Raw genomic sequence first — 27,830 nt, forward strand, 5'->3', positions numbered from 1 at the left:
AGAAAGCAAGGATGGTGCTAGTACCGGAGGGGGCGGGGAGGAGGCATTAAGCGGAAGTGACGGTATCCTCCTTCAGGGCGGAAGTTCCCTGCCCCACCCGTGAGAATTGAGGTTTGACTAGAGGCAAGCGAGGATCCAGCCCGGGTTCCAGTTGTCCACGGCTCCTCCTGTCGTTGCCGGCGCGATTCCTGGGACTCAGGTATTTTCCTTTTGCTGTCCACCTGCAGCGCAGGCCTTAGCAGAGTTTTGCCGGAGTTGCCGCTGGTGCTGGAGAGAGGTAAAGAAATAATAAACGGGAGCAAGCCGGGAGAGAGGAGACATCTTGTACAGGAGTAGTTAGTGTTGTAAACGAGTTGCAATCTAAAGCCCTGAGGAAGTGCAGTCCCTTCCCCCTGTCGTCCGCTTGCTGGGACCGAAGTTGCGCATCAAGGGCAAGCTCAGAGCTTACGTACTTTTTTCAAATCCTGGTCTTTTGGGCCCTTACTCTCCTTGCCCGTCTCCCCGACCCCTCTTTCCCTGCTTTGCTTAACCTCGGCGGTGAACCGTTCAAGGCTTTATGTCAGTTTTCCTTACCACCATCACTTTAGGTTCTCTTTGAAAACATAATCTTGGAGATGTCTTTTACTCCCCAAAGCTAAACTACCTCTCCCTTATATATTCTCAAAGTCTCCTAATGCAGTTCCTCTGTGGGACTCACCCCTCCCACTCCCTCTGTCACCCCAGCCTCTCTGCAGCATCTTCCTGCGTCTCTGCAGCCTTTCAGGCTCCTGGAAACGGAGATTGCAAAGAAAATTTCAGTTGAGGTAGAAGTTCTCGACATCACGTTCCTAAGAGACTTCTGCTCTGTAGATTTAAGGCTGATACTAGACATTTCTTTATTTTAGATAAAGTGTGAATTTGATGAGCATTTTCTCCTTGTAAATGAAACTTAAGCAGTCACATTTGAAGAGATGGGGTGTCTGGTGTAAGGCTGACTTCTTTGAAGTGTGGAAGAGAACTTTTTGCGTTTAAGTAATAGCACAATTACTTTTGAATCACCCAGTGGGAGAAAAGTCTGGATTTTCATTGGAAGTCTCCAATTTACACACTTCAAATGCAAGTGTTCCTAGCCTGCTCTGTGCTACTTGGGATGTTCTCAGATACACATGAGTCACATGTGACAAACCACTTTATAAATAATGTTGCTGAATAATTTAAGAATATTTCTGGACGTTTTCTTAAAGCACAATTTGAATATTGTAGGTTTCGTTTTTCTTTTGGGACTAGAGTAAATGTAAATAAAGCTTGTGTAAACCATGCAGCCTTGCTTTGGTTTTAAGTTCTTCGTTGTTCCTTTAAAATTACTCATTTTGGTGGTTAAATGAATCTGTCTAAATTTGGTTTAACTATATTTCAGTAGACCAAAGAAAAAATGCTTTCTCTCTCTCTTTCTCTCTCTCTCTCTCTTTTTTTTTTTTTTTTTTTTTTTTGGTAGGAACAGGGTACGAACAAGGAGAGAAAACCAAGAGATGATTGTAGCTGTTGCCAATGAGAAGGAATGTCTGGTTTTCATATTTCCAATGTGTACTTTTACTAATATATTCTCAGATTTCAGGAACCCAATTCAAACTAATCTGAATAAGAGAATGATTTACATATTAGAATGTACACATTAGAATGCGGGTTTATGTTGGAATAGGATACCCTTTCCAGTGTTTAGAATTTTCAGGCTGAAAGTCCAGTGTACTCTTTCCTATATCTGAGAGCTTGGGACTAGTAAGTAGAGGTTTTGTTATAATCCTGGAATCAAAGAAAAGGAACTTAGAAAGTCTTGAATGATAGTCATCGTCAAGGTTTCCGTACAAGCTTAAGAATTATCCCTTATCCCCTCATAGAATCCTTCTCCGGGGGCTTGGATACTTATCCAAGTATCCAAGTTACTTATCTTGCATACTTGAACTACTTATCTTGTCCTTTTCCTTGGAACAAGCTGGATAAATCTTCATTTGACTACTTTCGCAAGTCCTTGTAGACAGATCACTGTGTTATAGATTGCATTTTATCTGTTACATTTAATTTCTTGGATGAAGACTTGGAAAATGCATTAGTCTCCATGGTGGATAGTTAGGAAATGAGATCTTAACAGCATGACATATTTTGGGGTTTTTTAAAAAGATTTTATTTATTTATTTATTTGTAGAGATGGGAAAGGGAGGGAGAAAGGGAGAGAAACATCACTGATCAAAGCCCCCCACCCAGGTATGTGCTGCCATCCTAATCGAACCAAGGACCTTTCCACTTTGTGGACAGTAGTCAACCAACTGAACCACACTGGTCAGGGGAGCACCACGTATCTTACTAATGAACTTCTAGGGTTATTTTGTGGAAGATGAATCTCATCCATTTAATGTGTATTTCTATTACAAAGAATTTTTAAGTCTTACATTTGAATTCTAGGAATTCAGGGAATTCTAGGAATTGTTTATTGACTAGAAACGCCTTTTATATTGAATCATAGATATAGATAGGATAAAAAGATTAAATTCCAGAAGAGTGGAAAACACTGCTAGGTGGATTAATAGAACACCCCTCAGAATTGAAAGGAGTTAATTAAGCATACATTGAAAATAGCAAATTCAGGTAAAAAAGGTTAAAATTATCAGTGATTTCAAAAAAGTTTAGTTGAAATAAGGGGTTACAGTAGTGTTTGTGATATGTGACTTAATTTTTTGAGCTGAATTTAAGCAAGGTAAACACAATTGCTCTAAAAATATCCTTTATTTCCTGTGTCAATGATAAGATATTAGTTGGTTAAATGAACCACTATCATTTTTTTGGTGGTTTTACTCAACTGTTACAGACTTCAGGAATAGTGAAAATCATTGTGAGTTCTGTAAACTATTAAGAATTTTGTATAGGTTAAGAAGTTATTGTAAAGATATACTATGTAATAAATATTAACAGGTAATTATAATACTACCACCATTTTTTGAGTGTTTGCTATGTGCCATACACTGTGCTAGGTAGGTACTTACTGAATTTTAATTCATTTAATTCTCGCAACAAGTTTTGGGGGTTACGTTTTCTACATTTGTACAATTGCACATTTTATGGATGTTTCAATTGGAAAGAATTGGACAGAGAAACAAAATAAAATTCAAATTAGCCAATATAGCTACTTGGTTGAAGCTTTGGAAAAGTTTTGGAAGGGGAGAGTGTTTAAACTGTAGGATAAAGTTAGATTTTTCCATTATTAGTCATTCATATCTTTTATTATATTGATGTATTATTTGATTATATAGATTTTAATCTTTGGGGGTTTCTGTTTTGAATCTTTTTAGTTTCTTGAGTCAAAACTTTAAGAAGGTTAAGAAATTATGAGCTTAAAAAAGTCAAGGAATTGACTTCCGGCCAAGATGGAGTTGTAGATAGACACACTGTGCCTCACCTACAACCAAAAGAAGGACAACAACAAATTTAAAAACAAAAAACAACCAGAACTGACAGAAAATCTAACTGTATGGAAGTCTGGCAACCAAGGAGTTAAAGAGGAAAACCTCACCCAGACCGGTAGGAGGGGCTGAGACGGGCAGCTGGGAGGAGAGGCTCAGGGCAAAGTGGTGGCTGGAGGACCAGGGTGGGCAAGGCAGTGGCTGGCAGACTGGGCGGTCCCACCTTTGTGTGCAGATAAACCAGGAGGAACAACTGGGGAGCAAGATAGACCGAGCAACCCAGGGTTGCATTGCAGGGAAATAAAGCCTCAAAACCTCTGACTGAAAACACCTGTGGGGGTTGAGGCAGCAGCAGGAGAAACTCTCAGCCTCACAGGAGAGTTCACTGGAGAGACCCATAGGGTCCTAGAACATACACAAGCCCACCCATCTGGAAATCAGCACCAGAAGGGCGCAATTTGCTTGTAGGTAGTGGGGGAAGTGACTGAAAACCGGCAGACAGTGGAGCAAGTGGCATTGTTCCCTCTCGTGCCCCTCCCCCACATACAGCACCACAAGGCAGCCTGGTAGGTTGCCCTGAACTGACAATACCTAATCCTCCACCCCTTACTATGTAACAGGTGCACCGAGACAAAAAATATGGCCCAAATGAAAGAACAGATCAAAGCTCCAGAAAAAATACAACCAAGCAATGAAGAGATAGCCAACCTGTCAGATGCACAGTTCAAAACATTGGTTATCAGGATGCTCACAGAATTGGTTGAGTGTGGTCACCAAATAGAGGAAAAAGTGAAGGCTAGGCAAAGTGAATTAAAGGAAAATGTACAGGGAACCAACAGTGACGGGAGGGAAACCAGGACTCAAATCAATGGTTTGGAGCAGAAGGAAGAAATAAACATTTAACTAGAACAGAATGAAGAAACAAGAATTCAAAAAAATGAGGAGAGGCTTGGGAACCTCCTGGACAACTTTAAATGTTCCAACATCCAAATCCTAGGGGTGCCAGAAGGAGAAGAGGAAGAGCAAGAAATGGAAAACTTATTTGAAAAATTAATGAAGGAGAACTTCCCCAATCTGGCCAAGGAAAGAGACTTCCAGGAAGTCCAGCAAGCTCAGAGACTCCCAAAGAAGTTGGACCTAAGGAGGAACATACCAAGGCACATTATAATTACATTACCCAAGATTAAAGATAAGGAGAGAATCTTAAAAGCCGCAAGAGGAGAAAGTTACTTACAAAGGAGTTCCCACAAGACTATCAGCTGATTTCTCAAAAGAAACCTCGCAGGCAAGAAGGGGCTGGAAAGAAGTATTCAAAGTCTTGAAAGGCAAGGACCTACACCCAAGATTGCTCTATCCAGCAAAGCTATCGTTTAGAATGTAAGGGCAGATAAAGTGCTTCCCAGATAAGGTCAAGTTAAAGGAGTTCATCATCACCCAGCCCTTATTATATGAAATGTTAAAGGGACTTATCTAAGAAAAGGAAAATAAAAAATATGAACAGTAGAATGACAACAAACTCACAGCTATTGACAGCTGATCCTAAAAAAAACAAAAACTAAGCAGATAACTGGAAGAAGAACAGAATCACAGAAATGGAGATCACATGGAGGGTTATTAGTGGGAGTGGGGGAGAGCGGGAAAAGGTACAGAGAATAAGTAGCATAAATGGTAGGTAGAAAATAGAGAGGGGCAGGTTAAGAATAGTATAGGAAATGTAGAAGCCAAAGAATGGCCCATGGACATGAACTAAAGGGGGAAATGTGGGTGGGAGGGGTGTGAAGGGCAGAGGGGAATAAGGGGTCGTAGGGGAATGGGACAACTGTAATATAATCAATAAAATACATTTTCTAAAAATAAAAAAGGCTTCCTTGTACTATGAAAAAAATCAAGAAATTACTAGCTTCTATTTACACATGTGGGCTTGAACAGGTGTTCTTGATGTATATCAGTGATATATTTTAAATTTCTTAGGTTTATGTTCTAAAGCCATTGTGCATGTCTAAGTCAAAACTATAATTTTATATAGAAATCGCAGTTTTGTTGCACTAATTTTAAGCACTAATTTGTATAAGTTAACAATTTATTGCAACCATATTTTCAGTGGATGGGTTAATCATGTAACTGAGTTTTCAGTACTGGGTTTGGGGACTTACTTTCTTTTGTGTTATTCCTGAATCTGTGATATAGTGATTCATATTATAACAGACACTAATTTTATTTTTGTTTCTCTACATATAAAGAAAGTCAATCTCAGTAAAAAGAAAAATATGTCAACTTGTATTATAGACTCGATGATAATATTATATGCCATCATTAGTTGAGTTTTTATGTGAGGGGAACTGAACTGTGAGAAAGAAATGTAAGAAAACAGCTGATATGGTAAAATATTCTCTTAAATTTATAAACTACTCATTTGACAGAAAAGTAGTTGTGTGTTTGAATTTTTTTTTAAACAATCCTCATTTCCCTTCACCATTTATTTGCTTTCATTGTAGCAGATAATTGCCTCCCAACTGATTTCATCACCACTGTTTTGTAGCTTAGGTATCAATTAAGTAGTTACTAAGCACATACAGCTTGACCTTATTAGCTTTGTTTTAAAACCTAAAACTGTGAAGCTGCCATAGACTCTGAAAAGCTTAATTTTATCTAACATTGTCTTTATGTTGTGAATGTTTATGTAACAAGAATGTGATTAGAAGTGAATAACACTATTAACGTTTTTAAAAACTTTTCAAATGAATGTCATTTATTCAATATTGACTAATTCAGTTACCTGGATTGGAGTAGACCTTAAATTTGTTTTTTAATACCAAAATTAAAAATGAAGTAACTATGGCAGAGATGTGGAGGAAGAAGAATCAGTCCTTCTATGACATAAGTAACAAAAGGAAGTGAGTGTTTCATAGATCCCTCTTTATGTTATTTTAAATCCTTTTCCTATTTTGTATCTGATCTACATAGTGTTTGTTTATACTTTACATGTATACGTATGTGATCTATCCTTTTTGGGTTTCTAGTCTGCACTTTTTTTTCACTTTCTTGTTTGAATTTAAAACTTCAATAAAATTAAAAAATTATGAGCTCGTAAGTGCGTATAACGTAGTATTTTAAGAACACTGGAGACAGAGTACCAAGGTTTAAGTCTTCCCTTGGGCTTAATTCCTGCCTCAGATTTCTTCATCTACAAAACAGGAGTAGTAATAACAGTGCCTACCTTGTGGTGTTGCTCTGCGGGTGAAAGCTTAGTACATACGACAGTCATACAAAGGCAGCATTTGTCAATATATTCAGTAAGTATTTTAAGCAGGTCAGTGTGCTCAGAATTGTTAATTTTTAATGTAATGTATAGAGAACATTGTTCTAACATTTAAAAAAATTATAGTCCCAGTAATGTCTCCTAATTATGTGATCTTATTGACTCAGATAAACTCTCTGAACTTCAGATTCTTCATGTGTACGTCTCATGCCAAATTTAGTAGCTGATACATGCGTAAAATTTCAAAAACATGAAAGAGTAGAATAGAATAATAGGATGAACCCTGGTGTGCTTGTCAGCCAATGTCAACATTTATCAACTCATGACATCATCGCTATTTCCATCCACTCTGTTATCCTATATTATTAGTTTGAAGCAAATTACTGAGATCATATTGTTTTACCTGTAAATATTTCAGTATGGATTTGTATGCATAGAAGATAAAAACTCTTAAAAGTGTAACTGCAGCCCTGGCCAGGTAGCTTAGTGGGTTAGAGCGTTGTTCCCATACGCCAAGGTTGCAGGTTTGATCCCTTGTCAGGGCACATAAATATAAGAATCAACCAGTGAATGCATAAATAAGTGAAACAACAAATAGATGTTTCTCTCTTACTTCTTTCTCTCTAGGAAAATAAGTAAATCATTTTTTAAAAATTATACCTATGAGATCACTGTTAAGCAATAAAATATAACAGTGATTACTTGAGATAATCAATAATCCAGTCGCTATAAAAATTTGTAGTTGTTCCCTGGTGTGTGTGTACATATGCTTGTAATATAATCAATAAAATACGTGTGCCTCTGGTTCACATGTTGTACTTGGTTAATACATCTTTTAAGTTTATTTTAATCCGTAGGCTCATTCTCTCTTTATTCCTTTTAGTTTATTATTGAAGCATCTAAGGTATTTCATAAAACTTCTTAGGTTGTTTTTGCTGATTCCATCTTTCTACTTTTCTGTTCTCTGAATGTCAGGTAAATTTCTAGTTGGCTCTGTATTGTTGACTGCGGGTTTGATTTTGGTGTGTGGTGGGGCGTGGTGCAAGAATGTTCATAGGTGGTATTATGGTCTTCCATTAGAAGGCCCCAGGGTCTGGTTGTCTCTTTGTGATATTGGCAGTACTTCATAATTAGTGCCTACCTCCACTAATTCATTAACATTGCAGAATGATAATATTCTATTGTTTCTTCTTTATTTACTACTGGAGTACTTTCATAAAGAGAAAGCTCATCTGTCTGGTAACCCAGTGGTACCGTTAGTATAGGAAACCCATGATAAGTGCTTGATTCTTTCCTTTTAGTTACTAGGTTTTCAGTAATGACTTGATTCATTAGCATCCTCCAATGGTGAACAATAAGAACTTTTTTTTAAGTATAATTTTTGTTGTAACAAACTCATGGATTTAAGTATATCTGATGTGTTTTAATCAATTGCAGTTACTCTTATTGAGCAGTTTGTTCCAGCTTTCGCTAGTGAGAACTTGCTCACTTAGACCCCTAATTTTTTATGACCTTAATCATTGATAGCTTTCTTTCTACCTAGTAAAGATTTCAAATTTGTCTTGACATTTTTGTGCCCCAGGCCTGAAATCAGCCATTTGGCCAAGGAGTTAGGTTCCCTTGAAGGGGAACAATATTCAGGGACCACATTTGGATGCCATGAGTGCTCTTTGCTACTTGGTTGGCCACGGTCTCTAGCCTTTTCCAGTAGACAGAATTAGGTGATGTAATTATTTTCTTTCTTAAAATAATATTATGTATATTTTATACATTTTTATATCTCTTACATGTGTTTTATGTTGTATACATAGGTTATATATAGGAAATATAATATTTCCTATATATATTTATTCTGCTAATTTTATTCAAAATCAGACTACAAGGTTTACATTTAATGTCTCAGTCTTACGTTTTTATCTCTTTTCTCCCATACTGAGAGTCCCAGATCACAATGACCCTGAGGATGATAGAATTAGAAATGTCCTTTAATTATGGATTTGTGACAATGCACTCAATAACATTTTCAGAATACAAATGTCACTTTCAACAGTAATGTGATTATTGCAAATGGTGTAAGATTTGGGGGTGGGGTGCATGTCTTACTAGGGTTGGTATAATGAATTAATGTTTTAAAGTTATTTGAAATGGTCTGATTAGAAAGGTATGATTACATTGGGCCTTTGATATCATGCCTAAAAGGTTATTGCAGTACCCAAGGTCATCTAGACTTTTCTCCTGTGTTATCTTCTAGGAGTTTTATAGTTTTGCTTTTACATTTATGTCTATATCCATTTTGAGTTAATTTTTATGAAGGATGGATATCCAAATTGTTACGGCATCATTTGTTGAAAGACTCCTTTCTCTGTTGTATTGCCATCACTGCTTCGTTAATGATCAGTTGACTGTATTTATGTGAGTCTTTTTCTGAGCTCTTCATTCTGTTCCATTGATCTATTTGTCTGTTTTTTCACCTGCGACATACTGTCTTGATTACTATAGCTTTATGATAATTCCTGAAGTAGTGTTAGTCCTCCAACTTTGTTCTTCTTCATTATTAAGTTAGCTATGAGTCTGTTGCCTTTTCATAGAACTGCAGAATCAGTTTGCAATATCCATAAAATAACTTGCGGGAATTTTGATTGGGATTACATTGTACCTATAGTTCAAATTAGGAAGAACTGACATCTTAATAATATTGTCTTCCTATCCATGAACATGGAATATCTCTCCACATTTATTTGATTAGTTCTTCCATTTCTTTCATTAGTTTGTAGTTCTTACGTAGATCTTGTACATAATTTGTTAGATTTACTCCTAAGTGTTTCGTTTTTTTAGGTGTTAGTGTCAATGTTAATGTGTTTCTAATTTCAAATTCCACTTGTTCATTGCTGGTGTGTAGGAAAGCAATCAACTTTTGTATATCAACCTTGTATTTTGCAAGCTTACCAAAATTGCTTAGTAGTTCCAGAAGTTTTTCTGTTGATTGTTTTGAATTTTCTCCATAGACAATCATGTCATCTGCCAACAAAGACAGTTCTACTTATTTCCAATTAGAATACATTTTATTTTCCTTTATTGTCTCATTGCATTAGCTAGCTCTCCTTTTTCAGTCCCTTCACGTATTTTCTTTATCCATTTGTGTTTCCCGTGTATTCTTCACTTTTCAGTCTGAATAACATTCTTCTTATCAAATCAGACAAATGGGAATTGAGAGGGGTATGTTTCACAAAACAACACACATACTTAAATTAATTAAATTAATTGCATGTAAAGGAATCGAGTTTTTAAATGCTAGTAGACTTCCAAGTGGAGTTAATTTTGACTGAGCCTTTTGAGAATTTGAACTGGTTGAAAAGATGAGAGAGGAGAAAGGTTGTAGACAAAATCTGGCATATGGTAAGAAAATACGTGTGCAGCACTGTCGTCAATTACATGGCATGTATTGGATTGAAAAGGCATTGTGGAAAGAATGGGAATTAGTGAAAGTGATTATGAGAAGAGGCACTTCAAATAAAATGAGACCTAAGTGCTATATTCATGGCACCTCAAGTTATATAGAACTTTATAAAACCATTTTCATGTAACCTTTTGAGATCGATGGGAGGTGTTCTTATTTTACAAATGAAAAAATTAATACTTAGATTAAGAAATTTACCAATACTATATTAACAGTATGTGACCTTAGTTAGGACTAAAACTTACTATCTACATTACCAATGTCTCTGTTCTTCACTGTTATCATTTATACCTTGGTTGCCTCGCTGTAGTACCCTACACTTATAACTCTTTAACAGTTTATTGTGTCTTCATGTGCATTATCTGATTTGATTCTCTAAAGCCTTGTGAGATATGTAGTTTAGGTATTATTATAATCTAACTTTACAGATAAGGAAAATAATGATGAGACAAGGTGAAGTTAAAAATGTAAAGTAGGTAGAACTGCTTTCTTAATCCCATCAGTTACTTTCTGTATCTGCTTGCTTTTCCTATTGTTCATTTTCTTTCAGTCTAGATATTGACTTTTCTATTAGCCTAGGCTAAAAGAAGTTAAGTAGGTTAAAAAGGTCAACACCATGATAAGTAAAATAACAGATGCAGATATGAACTTATGTGTTCTAGTTTGTCTTCTTATCAGTATTCTATTCTGGAATTAAGTACCTATTAGAACACCCACCAGTTTCTTGAGACTTGTGCATACCGTGAATGAGAATTATTCTCATAGATGTGTGTGGGGCCATTTGGAAAGATCAGAAGTGGAGGTTTGTGATACCAGCTGTAAGGTGGCCATGTTAACACAATTTGTTAACAGACCTAAAATTTTGTTGAAAAGTGTGAAATGATGAAGTTCTAGATGAAGATAAAAACTTCAATATTTGGATAGTTCCACTTAAAAATGCACAGAAATGAAGTACTGTACTCTCCTACCAATATTTATATTATTTAACAATGTTGGGCCTATTTTAACTTGTTGATAATACTTTAAAAATAGGAACTAAATCTACTTTTTCATTATTTCCATGACTTGTGTTTGAGGTGTACATGAGACAGGGAGGAAACGGTTTATATTGTGTAGCTGTTATATATTTTATCTATTTTAAGCTGCTGTTACAATCCGGTTTGAAGTATCTATGTATTGATTTCTTACGGCTGACTTAAATTACTACGAACTCAGTTGCTTTAAAAAAAACAGAAATTTATTCCCTCACAGTTCTAGAGATCGGACGTCTGAAATTAGTATCACTGGGCTGAAATTAAGGTGTTGGCGGGGCTGTGCACCCTCTGGAGTCTCTAGGGGAGAATCTGTTCCTGCTTTTAGCTTTTGGTGGCCGCCAGTATTACCCAGTTTGTGGCTTCATCACTGCAATCTCTTGTCCCTGTGGCACACTACCTTCTTCTTTTCTCTCTGTGCCAAATCTCCTTCCCTCTTCTTATAGGGAACCTGTGATTATATTTAGGGCCGACCAGGATTGTCCAGGATAATTTCCCCAACTCAGAATCTTTAACCATATCTGCAAAGTTTTTTTTTTTCTTTTTTGCCATATAAAGTAACATTCAAAGGTTCCCGGGATTTGGGGAGCCATTATTTAGTCTACTACAGTCCTTAGTGCCTTTCACTTTTTCTTCTCCCCCCCCCCCCATCTATTCTCTCCTATTTTTATCCTTTTTCATCTTTCAGAAGTACATAGTGGCAAGCAGATTGGGTATGATCTGAATTTATGAACGCGAGTTGAGTAGGTATGGTATAGATCAGTGAGTGACCCTTATTGTCCTCACTATGAACATCGGATTGTGTTCACATTAACTTCTGGTTGTCATCGAATTAGTTGACAAGAGTGGTACCTTTGTAAATTTAGCACCCTCTATCAAAGTAATTACATCTTTGGGTAAAGTATGTGAGTTAACTGATAGTTTCTTTCCAATCAAAGGATGTGTTGATTAGATTGGCAGTCATTGATGATATTAGGAAAATAGCCAAATAGCTACTAACATTGTTTCATAACCAGTTTTATTAAGGAGATGTTCTTTCACCTTTGTATTTTGTTGCAGTCATAGCTCAGACTTGAATGGAATGAAGGTAAACAGGAGGGGTAGCAGGCTTCTGATCCAGTAGTTCATTGTCAAGAGACCTTTGTGGTTTGGGGCATACCACATAACCTCTGGGCCTCTGTTTCTTAGTGTCTACTGTAAAGCAGTTGAATTATATGACTGGTAATATATTTTTTAACTTTAAAAGCTTCTACCTGATATTTAGCATAAACTATTTAAAAAACCAACAAACAACAAATCTTTTTTATTTTGTACTATTAGGAAGAGAGATGTTGGCAAGATTATTTTGAATTAACTATTCGTGCTTTTTATTTTTCTGTAGATGGACCACACATCCCCAACCTACATGCTTGCTAACTTAACCCACTTACATTCTGAACAACTTCTACAGGGTCTGAATCTTCTTCGTCAACATCACGAACTCTGTGACATCATTCTTCGAATAGGTGATGTTAAAATCCATGCCCACAAAGTGGTACTTGCCAGCATCAGCCCATATTTCAAAGCAATGTTCACTGGAAACCTTTCTGAGAAAGAGAACAATGAGGTTGAGTTTCAGTGCATTGATGAAACTGCTCTCCAGGCCATTGTGGAATATGCCTACACAGGAACTATTTTTATTTCGCAGGACACGGTTGAATCTCTCCTTCCAGCAGCAAACCTACTCCAAATAAAACTTGTCCTGAAAGAATGTTGTGCATTTCTTGAAAGCCAACTCGATCCTGGTAATTGTATTGGAATTTCTCGTTTTGCAGAGACATACGGTTGTCGTGACCTTTACTTGGCAGCCACTAAATACATATGCCAAAATTTTGAAGCTGTTTGCCAGACTGAAGAGTTTTTTGAGCTTACACATGCTGATTTGGATGAAATTGTTTCCAATGACTGTTTGAATGTAGCTACGGAAGAGACTGTTTTTTATGCACTTGAGTCTTGGATCAATTATGATGTACAAGAACGCCAGAAATACTTAGCACAGCTACTTAACAGTGTGCGATTACCATTGCTGAGTGTTAAGTTTCTCACTAGACTGTATGAAGCAAATCATCTTATTCGTGATGATCGCACTTGTAAACATCTTTTGAATGAAGCCCTGAAGTACCACTTTATGCCTGAACACAGACTCTCTCATCAGACAGTCTTGGCGACACGACCTCGCTGTGCTCCCAAAGTACTTTGTGCAGTAGGAGGAAAATCGGGACTGTTTGCCTGTCTGGATAGGTAAGTAGAGGATTGATGTTAAAGATTTTATGCTCTTTAAATGTATTTTCCATGTTTTTGGAAATAGTTTGAATTTCTTATTTTTTTATTTATTTGTTTGCTTCTCCTTGCTTTTTCTCTTCTTCCTAAACACTTACCTGGTTGTTTTAATCACATTGTCATCCATTCTCTACAACTCTCAGTTATTAACACCCACCCCCTAGCCGCACCCCAGTGCACAAACTTCGCCTTCTGGTCACTTACTAACTTTTCTCCTACTTCATGTCTTTTTTTTTCCTTTATGAAACCATTTGTAACTTTATTTGAGTCACACCAGGTCAGAGAGATTTATTATTGCTAGCTATATCAGAACATGCTAAAGAGAAGAGCTAGGAATCTCTGATGAGGGAGACTGAGGACAAGATTGGGTTTAAATGAATCCAATTAATTAGAAGAACAACCAAAGAAATAAGAAAAAATAGGAAACTGATAGTAATCATGGACTTTATGTGCAATTTATTTTCTTCAGCGAAAATTTTTTAATGACAGTTGTAGAAAAGTTTTCTAATAGCTTGGAGCTGTCAGATGATTTCTATTAAGAGACAAATAATAAATATTTTAGACTTTGTGGCCATATGGTCTCTGTCATAACTACTCAACTCTGCCATGTGTGAAGGAAGCCATAGGCAATACATAAATGAATTAGCATAGCTGGGTTCCAATAAAACTTTTATTGACAAAAATAGCTGGTGGGCTAAATTTGGCCCATAACCATAGTTTGCCAATCCCTGCTTTAGAGCATACAAGTAACTTTTATACATTGAAAGTATAGCTGGATGTTACCTTTGCCTTTCCTTTGAATGGAATTGCTTCATGAAAACTTTTGTGTTGGATATATTTCTTTAATACCGTGGATTTCTTTCTATTCCTGAAAACTTGGTTGATTGCTTTCCCTGCCTCAATGGTAAGAAACTATTGATGTTTTATTGATGTCAACTAGTATATTCTGTACCTTTTTGAAAAGCCTCAGTGTACATTTAATAGTATCATTGAAATTGGGCTACAAGTAAAAACATTAGTATGGTGAACTATGTAAATTATTTTCTCTTTTAAGATTATTTATTTCTGGGTGTGGAGAAGGGAGGGAAAAAGAGAGGGAAAGAGCTCTGGCTGGTGTGGCTCAGCAGATTGGGTGCCAGCCTGAGAATGGAGAGGTCACTGGTTCAATTTCCTGGTTGGGTGCATGCCTGGGTTACGGGCTGGGTCCCGGGTTGGGTCCCGGGTTGGGGGCACGCCAGAGGTAAACCATCAATGTTTCTCACACAGCAAAGTTTCTCTTTCTCCCTTCTCTCTCTCAAAAAATAAATAAATAAAATCTTTTAAAAAAGAGAAAGAGAGAGGGAGAGAAACATCAATGTGTGAGAGAAATATTGATGGGTTGCCTCTCACATACCTCCAATTGAGGACCTGGCCTGCAACCCAGGCATGTACCTGACCAGGAATTGAACTGGTGACCCTTTGGTTTGCAGACGATACCCAACCCACTGAGCCACACTAGTCAGGGCTGTTTACTCTTCTTAAAGGCATTGATTATTGGCATGAAGTAAATCATATTGGTCAAATGTTATAACACAATTCCAAATATGAATTAAATTGTAAAAATTCTTGAGCAGTTGTCTCCTGGTCTCTCCAGTATTAGAAAATAACCAATTAAAGAAGAGTTGTAAGAACTGTTAATGTCTCTAAGTCAGTCATCTTTCATCATAGAATCTATCAGAAGAAAAAAATTGTGATATTATTTATAACTACGGAAAAATTAGAATCAACCTGAATAAATTATTCAGTTTAATTCTACAAAAAGTATTAAACACCTGTGCATCAGACACTGTGCTAGATAATAGATCTTTAACAAGTTCATAATTTAGATCTTTCACAAGTTCATAAGAAGGGGGCAGATATTTAAATAGATAATTATAATGTATAGTTGTAATATGGTGATAAAGTAATTCTATGGAAAATATTAAGGTGAAGCATTTATCCCATTTGGGGGATTTAGGGAAGATATTATGGAAAAGTTAATGTCCAAGCTGAGTGCTAAAGGCTAATAAGCAACAGCCAAGCAAGAAAACAGTGGGAAGGTCACAGGAAGTGCACAAAGATAAAGTCGTATGTTACAGTATAGGCTGTGCAGGAAATGAAAAGCTGTTTGGTATTCCAAAGTACACAATTTTAACTATGAAGTAGCAGGCCAAGTCAAAGAAGGTATTGTGTTCAGTGATGACAGAGGGTATTTATTAGGTGGGTTAAGAACCTATTTTAAGAAGGGTAGTAAAATGATTTTATATCAGATCATTTTTGACACTTTTACGGAGATATATCAAGATGGCCAGGATTAACATCAGAGTGATTAGGAAAGAGGTTATTGTCAAAGTAAGTACAGGCAAGAGGTTATGAGGTCCTGAATTAGGGTAGTGGTAGTAAAGATAGAGAATGGGATATTCATTTAAGAAATGTTTTGAGAGACCAGATTGGTAGGATTTCACTGAATGTGTAAGAGGTGATAATGAGGGGAAATCAAAGATGAGTAAGATTTCTTGGTTAGATATTGGATGAATGGTTGATTAGGTTATATACCAAGAGAAAGAGAATATAGGAGGAGCCATTTTACGGGGGGAAATAATGTGTTTAGTTTTTGAATACTGTGTTTGAATTGCCTATTAAATATTCAAGTGAAGGATGTCCTATTACTAGCTGGATGATACGATAACAGAGTTCAAAGATGAGGTCAGTGCTGGAAATTGGGTAGTTAGCATATAGTATAATTTAGAGGTATAAATTAAAGCCATAACTCCCTGTCACTCAGGAAATTACAAGGAGTGCTGTGCTAGGAACCTGGGACAAAAACCAAATATGTTTTTATTATACTATTATTGTATGTCCCTATAGACCATCTCATGTAACCTAATTGTCCATCTTACTTATTTATTTGTTCTTGACTTCTTAAATCTGCTTTGTCCTCTAGAACTCACATCCTATTATAAGAAAAATCTCCTTTATCATTAACTTCTTGCTTGCTCTAATGAAATAAGGCTGAGGCTTAAGGATACTGTTTTTCCTGTCTCACAACTTTTTTCCATACCTCGTGTATCACAGGTCCTAAAAGTTATTAAGTACTTTTTTTTTTGTTTTGCTTCTCATAGCCACTTCCAAAATTTCTTCATCTCCCCTCCCTCAAAGCCCTCCACTCTGGTCAAGCCTTTGCCTGACAAATTCACATCTTTAAAACAAGCAATATAACAAAACTGTATTTAGTTATTGAGTAACTATTGAAGAATTAATGTACTTTGACCATATATGACAGAGAAAATATATTTTTATGCTATGCATTTTGAGCCAGGGACATTGGATACTTTTTCCCAATTTTTTTTTGTAATGAAATATCTGTAAATGCAAGAAACCATATATAATATGCATGATATATACTCAAGTAGCTATTAACCAGCTTAAGAAATAGACTAATAACAGTATCTTTAAAGTCCCCTTATGCCCCTCCCAGATGCCATCTCCTTCCCTCCCCCAGAAGGAACCACTATTCTGAATTTTCTGTGCGTTATCCCTTTGCTTTGTATTATAATTTTGCTGCATCTTATATGTGCCCCAATATATCATTAGGTTTTACACATTTTTTTGGTTTCACACATTTTTGTATAAATGAAGTAGTAGTATATATATTCAGATATGTGTTTTCTCGCTCAACAGTAAATTTACAAAATTCATCTGTGAGACTGCATGAGGAAATAGTTCATTAATTTCATTATAGTATATGGACATAATATTTTCTACAATGAACACATTAATTACAAAAATTAATTGAAGTTCCACACACATACAGAAAAGTTCACAAATTCTAAGCTCAGGGAATTAGCACAAAGTGAATATTACAAACCAGTTCAAGAGGTAGGAAATGTGATGAACACCCCAAAATCATCCTTGAGCTCCCTCCCTGTCCTCCCCAAAGGTAACCACTGTCCTCATTTCTACTCCAGAGATCAGAAATCCTTTTGAACTTCATATAAATGGAACCACCTGTATTTTGCTATGTATAATGTATACTTCTTTGCCCAAATTTTTGAGGGAAAAATAAGAGTGCGCATTATACATGGAGAGTACTAATTCTGTATCTATATAAATGTTTTTAATTCTTTTATTTATGCTTATGCATTAAAAGTATAACTGTAGAAAGCAATAACGATATCAGCATGCAAAATAATACCCTGAAATACAATAATCGATTTTGTTTCTAAATATAAATAAATAAAAAATTAAAAGATCTTTTTTCCTGGAAGTTTGGGCCATAATTATACATGGGGCTGCATTGTACATGGCGAAATACAGTATATAGAATATATTCTTTTGAATTTGTATTCTTCCCCTCAACATTATATGTATAAGTTTCATCCCTGTTGCATATAGTTACAGTTCGTTCATTTTCATTGCTGTGTGCTATTCTCTTATGACATACCACAGTTGAACCATTTTTTGGTTGATGAACATTTTGGCACATTTAAAAACATCCAGTTTTTAACTATTACAAGTAATGTTTCTGGGAACATCCTTGTACATGTACCTATGTGTACATTTCTTTTGCGAACGTATCTAAGAATGGAATTGCTCAGTCATAGGGTGGGTATACCATCTTATTCATCCCTTGTCCTTTAGATGGGTGATTGTGCTGTGCTGCTGTGAGCATGTCTGTATGCGTGCTTGGTTCCAAACTGACTGTGCTGGGCACTCAGTAGAATACATGCAATAGAATACGTGCAACTGCTGCGTCAGAACGTGTGTGTGTCTTCACTTTTCCAGATAATGTGAAGTTGTTTTCCAGAGTAGTTTTGTCAGTTTACACTGTCACTAACAAAGTATTCATTCCTCGTTCCACATTCTAGCCTTCTAGGTATTAGCTATTATCTGACTTCAAATTTTTCCCAGTCTGGAAAGTGTGTCATGGGTTATTGTGGTTATCATTTCATGTCCCTGATTATTAATGAAAATAAACATTTTTATTTGTCTATGGACCATTTTTGTTTTTCAAATTTAATTTTTTTCTGCTTATTCTTTAGTGTGGAGATGTACTTTCCTCAGAATGACTCTTGGATTGGTTTGGCACCCTTAAACATGCCTCGCCATGAATTTGGAATATGCGTTTTAGACCAAAAGGTGTACGTTATAGGTGGTATTGAAACTGGCGTGCGTCCTGATTTCACTATCAGAACACATGAAAACTCAGTAGAATGCTGGAATCCTGATACAAATACCTGGACTTCTCTGGAGAGAATGAACGAGCACCGAAGCACCCTTGGAGTAGTCGTGCTTGCGGGAGAACTTTATGCTTTAGGTGGTTACGATGGACAGTCTTACTTACAGTCTGTAGAGAAGTATATTCCCAAACTAAGAAAATGGCAACCCGTGGCACCAATGACTACGACACGAAGTTGTTTTGCCGCAGCCGTGCTGGATGGAATGATATATGCTATTGGTGGCTATGGTCCTGCCCACATGAACAGGTACTTAACTTAGGCTGTAGATTTTTTAAAGTATTATTAACAATGATCTCTGGTTTTTAAGCAATTTGTGTATATAAATTAACTTCTCTATTTAATTTTTAAAGTATATAATATTCATAGACATTTTGAAAATTTGATCTGCTCCATGATTATAACTGTAATTGTTTTATTTGGGGATTTAATACAAACCTAAGAATCAATGCCTCTTATTATATTTTACTTTCAATCAATATAAATGGGTAGATTTTAAAATTCAGAAATCTGAGCGTAAGATGAAGTTGGACAACTTTAGATTTTGGGTTGTGTGTGTATGATAGGCCTGTTATTGCATTACTTAGTAGAATAAAAACTTGAAAAATGTAATTTCTATATGCTTATATAGTATTGTAATGCATCATATAAACTTAGAGCCTTACTTAAATATTTTTTTCTGGACTCTTATTCTATAATCATATATTATGTGGTGCTGTTATGCTACATGCTGAATTTGAGATTTCTGTATTTTGTATTATTCTGTTAATAAAGGAGAAAAATATATCAGAAAAATAGAAGCACAAAGTGACTGCTTATGTGGAAAATTAATCATAATTCTGAACCTTTGTTGAAAATTGATGTTCCAGACATTTTATCTCTAATACTAATTAGAGTGGTATATGGTTTATTATGAGCATTTTAATGAAAGAATACATTGTGGTTTGTTAACTGAGAAAGTAATGGCACAACAGCATCTCATCTATAAATACTTTAGTGTAAGCCAAAGTATTCCCTTTTTCTATTGTTCTTTTAGTTGAAGGAAAAGTATTTGGGTCCAGGCATACATTTCTATTATTTGAGAAGTTGCTGACAGAAATTTATAAAATGAAAAGTTAAGTATTTTAGTTTTGAGATAATGCTCTTGAAGTTTGGGTTTTTGCTGCAGTTGATCAACAACTCTTGTCAACGACGATGTTTTACTCTAATGGTTTTTATCCTGGTGACCTTTCAGAAACAGTTACAGTTCAGTCTATATCCCAGTCTAGTCTACAAACTTGTCTCTATTCAGAACTCCAGAATTATGTCACTGACTCTCAAATGCTTTAGGATTTTTTTCAAGAGGTTATGTTAAGACCAGAACAAGCTCAACAAGCTTGCCTTTGTGCCCATTCAAGGAAAAGCACAGGCTAAAAGGCCTTCTGGCATTTCCTAGAGAAACATTTTCTGGAAATTCTGATTTGATCTGGATTTTCATAGTACAGCTTGGAAATGCCAAGTGTTCTCTGGAATGCAGATTTGACTTAAATCCCTGAATTCTCCTAAATCACTCTGAGATTATTATGATTAGCTAGTTTGTGTTATGAAGTCTGCAGTATTTGCTTTGCAATAAACTACCATGAATTCTCCTGTTTGAAAACAAAAAGTCCTCTGCTTTCCTTCTCTCCCCTTTTCCTTAGCTGTGTAGAAGACTTAGTGTCCTTAGAATACATCTATATTCAGTTGGTGATTTTCAGAGTCCTTTCACATGCATACTCATTTGACTTCATTCATATATGAACCCTTTGAGGTTGTATTACTGCCATTTCTCTAGGTGAGACACAATTGCTTAGCCAGGGTTACACATATCCAAAATGGTAAGGGTAGGGTTTATTCAGCTCTAGATATGCCTCATGAGCACTTCAGCCCAGGTTTTCTGACTCCAGAACTTCTATAACCTTAATATACTTTGCTGCTTACACAATATGTAATGGGATAGCATATGGCTATTTTTGCACCTGGTCAACAAGGTAATCTTTTATGCCTGCAGTCTCACCAGCAAAATCTAAACATTTGGGACAAACTACTCTGGTTTTTTATCTGACTGTTTATTTAACTTTTAAGAGTTCAAATGGTGGGGTTTAGTTTTGCTTTAGTAGGAAGAATGACACAGACTATGTGAATTAATTTTCTTCTGTGAATATTTGCAGTGTGGAGCGTTACGATCCAAGTAAGGACTCCTGGGAGATGGTTGCATCTATGGCCGATAAAAGGATTCACTTTGGTGTGGGTGTCATGCTGGGCTTTATTTTTGTGGTAGGTGGACATAATGGTGTCTCACATTTGTCAAGCATTGAAAGATATGACCCTCATCAAAATCAGTGGACTCTGTGTAGACCAATGAAAGAACCCAGAACAGGTAATAATAACTTGCTAATTTCAAACATATAGGATAATGTTTTTATAGTGATGGAATATAATAGTAAACAGTATTTTTCAGGAGTAAAAACTTGGAGGTAAACTGGAGACAACTAGATTAGACAAAACTGCTTAGATTTCTTTACTGTGGTTTTACTATGCCAGTGTGTGTATTATCATTTTGGGACACGCTGGCAATAGAATGTATCTTATAAAAGCTCTTTTCATTCATATAACAAATGTCATCTTTCTGTATTTACACATGTACATGATCCTCAGATGTTCTGTTTTGTTGCTCATTTTCAAATGTTCTCTCCTCCTCAAGGGCTATAGCTGGTCAAGAAAAAGTTGGATTTCAGGATTCCTAGAAAAAAACAAACACATCAAGGAAAAGAAGAAATTATCTTTGACCCCAACTGAAATCACATTATTTTAAGGGGAAAATTTTAAGTTACTGATGGAATACTTTAGGATATTCTTTGAATTTGTGACTTAAGAAACTTGTGAAGCATAAACTTGCAAAGAAAACTGAAAGGATAAAATGGAATGAACTATTTTAATTGTTTAGTATAATTAGTTTCCACGGTGTCATTGGGAGAGAAAGCCATAAAACATTGAGAATGTAAAAATATTTAGGCAGCCTTGTTCTTTTTAGAACTATGACATATAAAGTAGACTTTTTAGAGCAGAAACTGTAGCTCAGTAGATATTTTAAATATTTCAATATACAGGTTTCCCTTGCCACTTGAAAATGGAGTATTCCTATGAAACCTTTCAGTAAGCCGAAATGGCTAAAACCTAGAAGCAAATACGTTAGGACGTATCTTTTTAATGGATGCCCAGAGTAAATTGAGATAAAGCACAGATGCTCACAGACACAGGTCAGAGCTCTGGAGGCTGGATGCTGAGCTACTAAGTGTGGTTCCCGGGGAGGGAGATGGGCAGGGCCACTTTCGCCACTTAGGATGCACGCTGCCTCTGTACCTGCTGGCTGCAAAACAAATGCCGGATGCTAGTTTCGCTTTTTGCCATTTTTTGTAAAAACAAAAGTCTTCAGATTTTTTTTTTTAATAGTGAAACACGTCTAGTTGACCCATGAACAGCACTGGTTTGAACTGCTCAAGTCCGCTTACATAGGGATTTTTTTCAGTACTGTAAATATATTTTCTGTATTTTAGGATTTTTTTAATTTTCTCTAGCTCACTTCACTGTCAGAATACAGTATATAATGCATGTAATTATAAAATATGGGTTAGTCAGCCATATGAGTGTATATTATTGGTAAAACTTATAGTCAACAGTAGGCTACTAAATTTTTGCAGTCAGAGGTTCTACTTGGATTTTTGATTGTGCTGGTGTTGGTGCCCCTAACCCCTGTATTGTTCAGGGGTCAGCTGTACTAACATAAGGCAGGTCTTTTCATAAAAACAAAATGGTGTAACGTGAACTTCTGAAAAGAAGGGGATACTTGTATTTGAAAACCTGATAAAAATGAATGATTTCTTGAAAAATACATGTTCATATGAATTGAGAAGAAAGCTTATGGGAAAATATACATGACATTCTTTTTTTCATGTTCATTCTCCTTCATTTAAAACATCACATTACAAACATTGTGATTCATAAATGATCAAGGTGAGTGGTGCACTTTACTGCATAGTTTTTTTTTTACTTACCCACGCCTTTATTTAAAAAGCACCTACCATATGCGCAATCCTGTACAAAATATTAAAGGACTACAAAGATGAATTTAAAAATAGTGCCAACTCTCAAGGAGTTCGTAAACTAATGATAGTGACAAATACTTTAACAGAAACTATAGGAAAGGAGTTACTGCATTTTTAATACTAGTTTCCTGTGGAGGAGGAGAGAGGGAGAGTAGAATTGGGGAGCAAAAGTGAAGAAAGGCTTCGACTTTTACCTTTTGTATACAGGGATATTACTGTATTGTTTGTATGATTAATGGATTGTTGAAATGTACTTTAAGAAAACACTCCGATACCAATTCGCTTATTTTTAGTGAGAAGTTTACTAGGTGGTTAACATGTTTTTTCTCCATTTTTATTCACCTTTTCTAGGAGTTGGTGCTGCAGTAATTGATAACTACCTTTATGTAGTCGGTGGTCACTCAGGGTCTTCCTATCTAAACACCGTGCAGAGATATGACCCTATCTCAGATACATGGCTGGATTCAGCTGGCATGATATACTGTCGCTGCAATTTTGGATTAACTGCACTTTGACAAGTGTGGACTCATGGAAATAGTGAGGTGATGAACCTCGTGTCGCATGAAAGGATACCCAGTTTTCTGAAACCCCAAAGCTGCATTGCTTTCTTTTTAACTTGAAATGACATGAAGACTCCAAGTTTTGTTGGGTACTTAGAACTGACAAGTAGCTTTGGTTGCTCTTGATTACACAGTGAATCGATAATCAAGAAAAAAGGAAAGATCTTGCTAATTGAATTGTGCACTTCCCCCCGCTAATACTAGGATAAAGTACTTTTATGTTCATAAGTGTACATGTGGGGAAAAACTTTTTTTTTATTTTTTAGTTTTAGCTCTCTTCCTCTAATATGTACCATGATTTACTAGGATGAATGACGTTTGGATGCTGGAGTGTAGTGAATGACTGGACAGAATGCTGATACTGTCTGTTGGGTATAAATTCATATGCTTTACACTTTAAATAAAGGGCTGCTTTTTTTTGGTACTTTCAAGGGGTGTAAATTATATGCCATAGTGACTCACCTGGACATTCTTTCTGCTCAATGGCTTTAGGACTGGGAACATAATAACTGTGCGAGACAAATGCTTTTACTATCATGATATTTGGGGGCCTGTTTAAAGAAGTCATATTTACTGTTTATATCTTTTTTATATGGGCAGGTTAATGCTGGATGAATTTACTTACCCATCTGTGCTATGCTAAGCATGGATAGAGTTGAGCATATCAGTTTAATTTTTTAGTAGTACAGCAGGCTTCCCAGTATTGATGTAAATATTTGACAAATGTTTAGTATCACTCTTAGTGCATATTAGTTTTTCATACATCCTTACAATAATTTGTTTTTTAAGACATTTGTTTGCTTTCTCAAGTGTTCCAATATAAAAATGGTGCTAACTGTAGGAACTATAACAAAGCTATAACAATGTTCTTTTGGGTGTTCAGTATGAGATATGCATGCTATGTTTTGATAGTATTTTTCAGTTTTACTAGCTCGATTTATTTGTACTTATTAGAAATGTTAATGCACATACTAATGTCAGCATCCAAAAGTTACATAAATACCCATGTTATGCTTTCCATAGTGACTTAAAGAAAGATACATTTTGATCTTTCTCCTTGTACTAGATATTACATGTCCTTCTTAAAAATAGAAATATATGCATTAAATTTAAAGCACTGGGCAGTCATGCATTACTCTGCATTTCTTAGGTAACTGAATATTTTAAAGTTACTGAGGAAAACTGGAACTTAGTGTTTACTTGAGTAATGGTTCTAAATTTGGTCCTATTTTGACTAAAGAAGTGCTCTTTTAAAGCAAAATTGTTTGTTATTGCCAAGTGACGGCTTATTTAAAAGAAGCGGTTGACTCATTTTGTTTTAGCATGTTTTAGTGAATGTCTATTAGTCTTGAACACATAACCTTGCATTTTATTAGGATGTCGGCACTTTGATTTTTGGTACTATAGTCATTTTCTTTTCTTTTCTTTTTTTAACCTGCCCACCATCTCTTTATAATCTCTGCAAAACCAATGTATATTTGTAAGAAAAATTCATACTGCATTCTTAAGTGCCATAATGTTTTAAACTATTGTTACGAAGCCATTTTTAATTATAAAAGTGTAAGTTCATTTGTTAGCATATATGTTATTTCTTGAAAACTGTAGCCAGGCAGTTTGCTGTTTTCCTTGTTCTTCCATAAACTGCCAGTTGTGGATTTAAATATATACTACTAAACTCTGTAAAAATCACCTTTAAACATTAGTATCATGCTTTATGAATATTTGCACAGATTATAAAACCTTGCAAGTGACTTTTAGTCTCTTCTAATTAAGAACTCAACAGGAACTACTAATAAACTTGACAGGCTGAGTTTTTTCTATGTTGCTTGTTTAAAAAAACAATGATATATAGCAATAACTTTTTAATTGATTTGAATAAACATATTGAATAGAAACAAGGTGCACTATTGTGATTGGCCTAGACTTTACTTAAAGAAAAGCAGTTTAAAATAGATTCTATCACATGCGTATATGTCCCAACTCAATTTTTCTTTTTATGTATATCAATAAGCTTGTTAAATGCATCCTGTTCTATTTTTAATCCTTTGTCCCCAGGAGAGAATTTGAAAGACTACAAAATTATTTTTATTGTAAACAGAGCTATACTGTACATTTTATTTTAATAGTGTTTTACTCTGTATCATTGCCACTACCAAATTAGTATAAAATATATACTTCATTTGATAAATTAGATCAAAGGCTTATATTGATCATAGCTTTGAAAAAATCTGAATTTGATGTTGAAGAAGACTGCATGTGAAACATTTTGGGCAATAATAGAGGAGTCATGTACCAGAGAACAAATTATGAAAACCTGTAAAAGGAGGAGGAAACCCCCCCCCAAATTTAACATTATTTATTTCAGGTTTGCCAGACTTACTGTACTGTTCACAACAGCTGGAGGTTTTAATGTGACCTGACAATTAGTAACTTTACAATAGGGCCTTTTTGTACAGATTTCTGAGAAGTTTATTTATGAATACTCTGCTGACAAATTGTGAATTTAAAGCCACATGTGTCTTATGTTAAAAAGGATAAAGATACTTGATTATAAATTCCCAGGGTGAAATATCAGTATATTAGAAATCAACAAGGAGACAGTTAAGGTCAACCCAAAAAAATTTTGAAAAAAGTGACAGTGATAAATTGTCTAAATCATTTGGAAGATAAATGTCTTTTATAATTATTTTACGAAGACTTAACCATTTAGGAATGTTTGGCTATTTAGTATTTGTCGAATATAGTAATAGAACTTAAGTGCTTTTTAATGTAGCCCAAAGGATATTTATGTAGGTTCTACTTGTTATTGTTAATATTGTTTTAGATATGAATGAATATAAAATTATAGGGAGTGATATCAAGTGTTAGGAAAACATTAGGTTTGAAAATTATTTTGATAATTTGACAAATACGGAGGGTCTACTATATGAGATACTGTGATAGATAGTATAGAGGCTAGAAATGTGAATAAGTTTTTCACTCAATAAAATACAGTGAGGGAGACCTGTACCCAAAGAACTATTATGGGAAAGTGTGAATCTATTTCTTAATTCTCCACCATCATAAGAAGTAATTAGAGACCCAGTTTATGTATAAACATTTGTGTCCTTTAATGTTCACTTAGGTTTTATTGGCATGAAAGAGAATTATTTAAAAAACCTAATGTCTATAGAAATCCAAATTTCCTGGAACTTGATAATATATTTTCTAGTAGAAAAACGAAATTATAAGCTTTAAAAAATACTAATTATATTATCAAGGCTCTGGCTGGCATTGAAGGAAATATATGTACATACAATGCTCTGTTTGTTTTGTGTTTTGGTGTTGAATTTCTGGTATTGTCACCTAAGTGCTCATTTTTAGGAAAATCAGATTCTAGAGTAAATATACTGCTTAAAGTTTAATGAACGTGTGATAACCTCTATAACCTCTGTGGTCTAAAAGTTAAGAAATTACAAGATGTCACAAGTCAAGTTAACATCCAGTTCTACCTTTTAACCCATTTTTTCCTTTGTGAAATGGCACTTTAAATCAGATGTGTTTTAATTATTTTGTGGCTGGATATATATTGGATTTTCACTTCCAGTATATTGATTCAGTGTTGATATACATTTGAAAAGAGTCAAGAATACAGTTAAGTTTTAATGGCTCTAGGTTTGCAAGTTATTGATATGAATATGGAGTCAAATAAAACCCCAGTTCTCTGCAGAGAGAAAAATTGTTATCCATATGTTATTTATATTACACCTATAACCAGAGTTAATTTATTGTTATTTTTGTCAAGTTATGTGTAGGTCCCATTTATTTTAAAATACCAAGCAAAAAGTTCCAAGTTTGCCTTAAAATACAAATGAAATTAAAGAACTGGATGATAATGCCTATATTTTTGCCTTATGAATTGTGCTGTATCATAAACCAGAGATGGTTCTGATTTTAACAGGATTCTGAAATTTTGTAGATGTAGAGTACAAATATATGTACTCTCTTGCAAAGAATGTGATCTAGTTGTGGATTATGTTAATATTTAAATGTTTCTGTATCTATATTTTACCTCTGAATATGTATCTTTTTAGCATCAGGGTTTCATTTTATTTTTGTTTACATAGGAAAGTGACATTTAACTTGTTGAAGGTTGTGTTTTGTTTTTTATTTTAAAAGTTCTTTGTATGTACTAATGTGGTAATGCTCTGTAATGACTATGGTTAAATTTCATTTAATGTGAAATGTTTAGAATAAATTTGAAAAACATGACTTTGTACGTGTCTGTTGAGAGCTAACCTAAGCTGACTTAGTCATGCCCAAATTTTAGGTTCTTGGTAGACAGTTGGTAGCCACAAAAGTTGAGGTGGGTGTAGGATAACCACACACTCACACACTTATTAAAGAAACATTTA

General features: G+C 35.2%; 1 protein-coding gene across 4 annotated transcripts; it reads left to right on the forward strand.

Moving 5' to 3' along the window:
- The first annotated feature begins 21 nt into the window (after positions 1 to 21).
- Positions 22 to 27,785, forward strand: KLHL28 (kelch like family member 28). Of its 4 annotated transcripts, none has more exons than XM_045183086.2 (5): positions 22 to 277; positions 12,560 to 13,458; positions 18,558 to 19,001; positions 20,942 to 21,150; positions 23,228 to 27,785. In XM_045183086.2, exons 2-5 carry the CDS (start codon positions 12,560 to 12,562, stop codon positions 23,389 to 23,391), a joined length of 1,716 nt encoding a protein of 571 aa, XP_045039021.1. In that variant the 5' UTR covers positions 22 to 277; the 3' UTR covers positions 23,392 to 27,785. The 4 variants fall into 4 exon arrangements, with proteins under 4 accessions (XP_045039021.1, XP_045039023.1, XP_045039022.1 ...); XM_045183088.3 differs by having other exon boundaries at positions 12,629 to 13,458; XM_045183087.3 differs by having other exon boundaries at positions 22 to 199; positions 12,629 to 13,458.
- Positions 27,786 to 27,830: the final 45 nt, after the last annotated feature.

This window comes from Desmodus rotundus, chromosome 7 (assembly GCF_022682495.2).
Source record: "Desmodus rotundus isolate HL8 chromosome 7, HLdesRot8A.1, whole genome shotgun sequence".
Classification (NCBI taxonomy): Eukaryota; Metazoa; Chordata; class Mammalia; order Chiroptera; family Phyllostomidae; genus Desmodus; species Desmodus rotundus.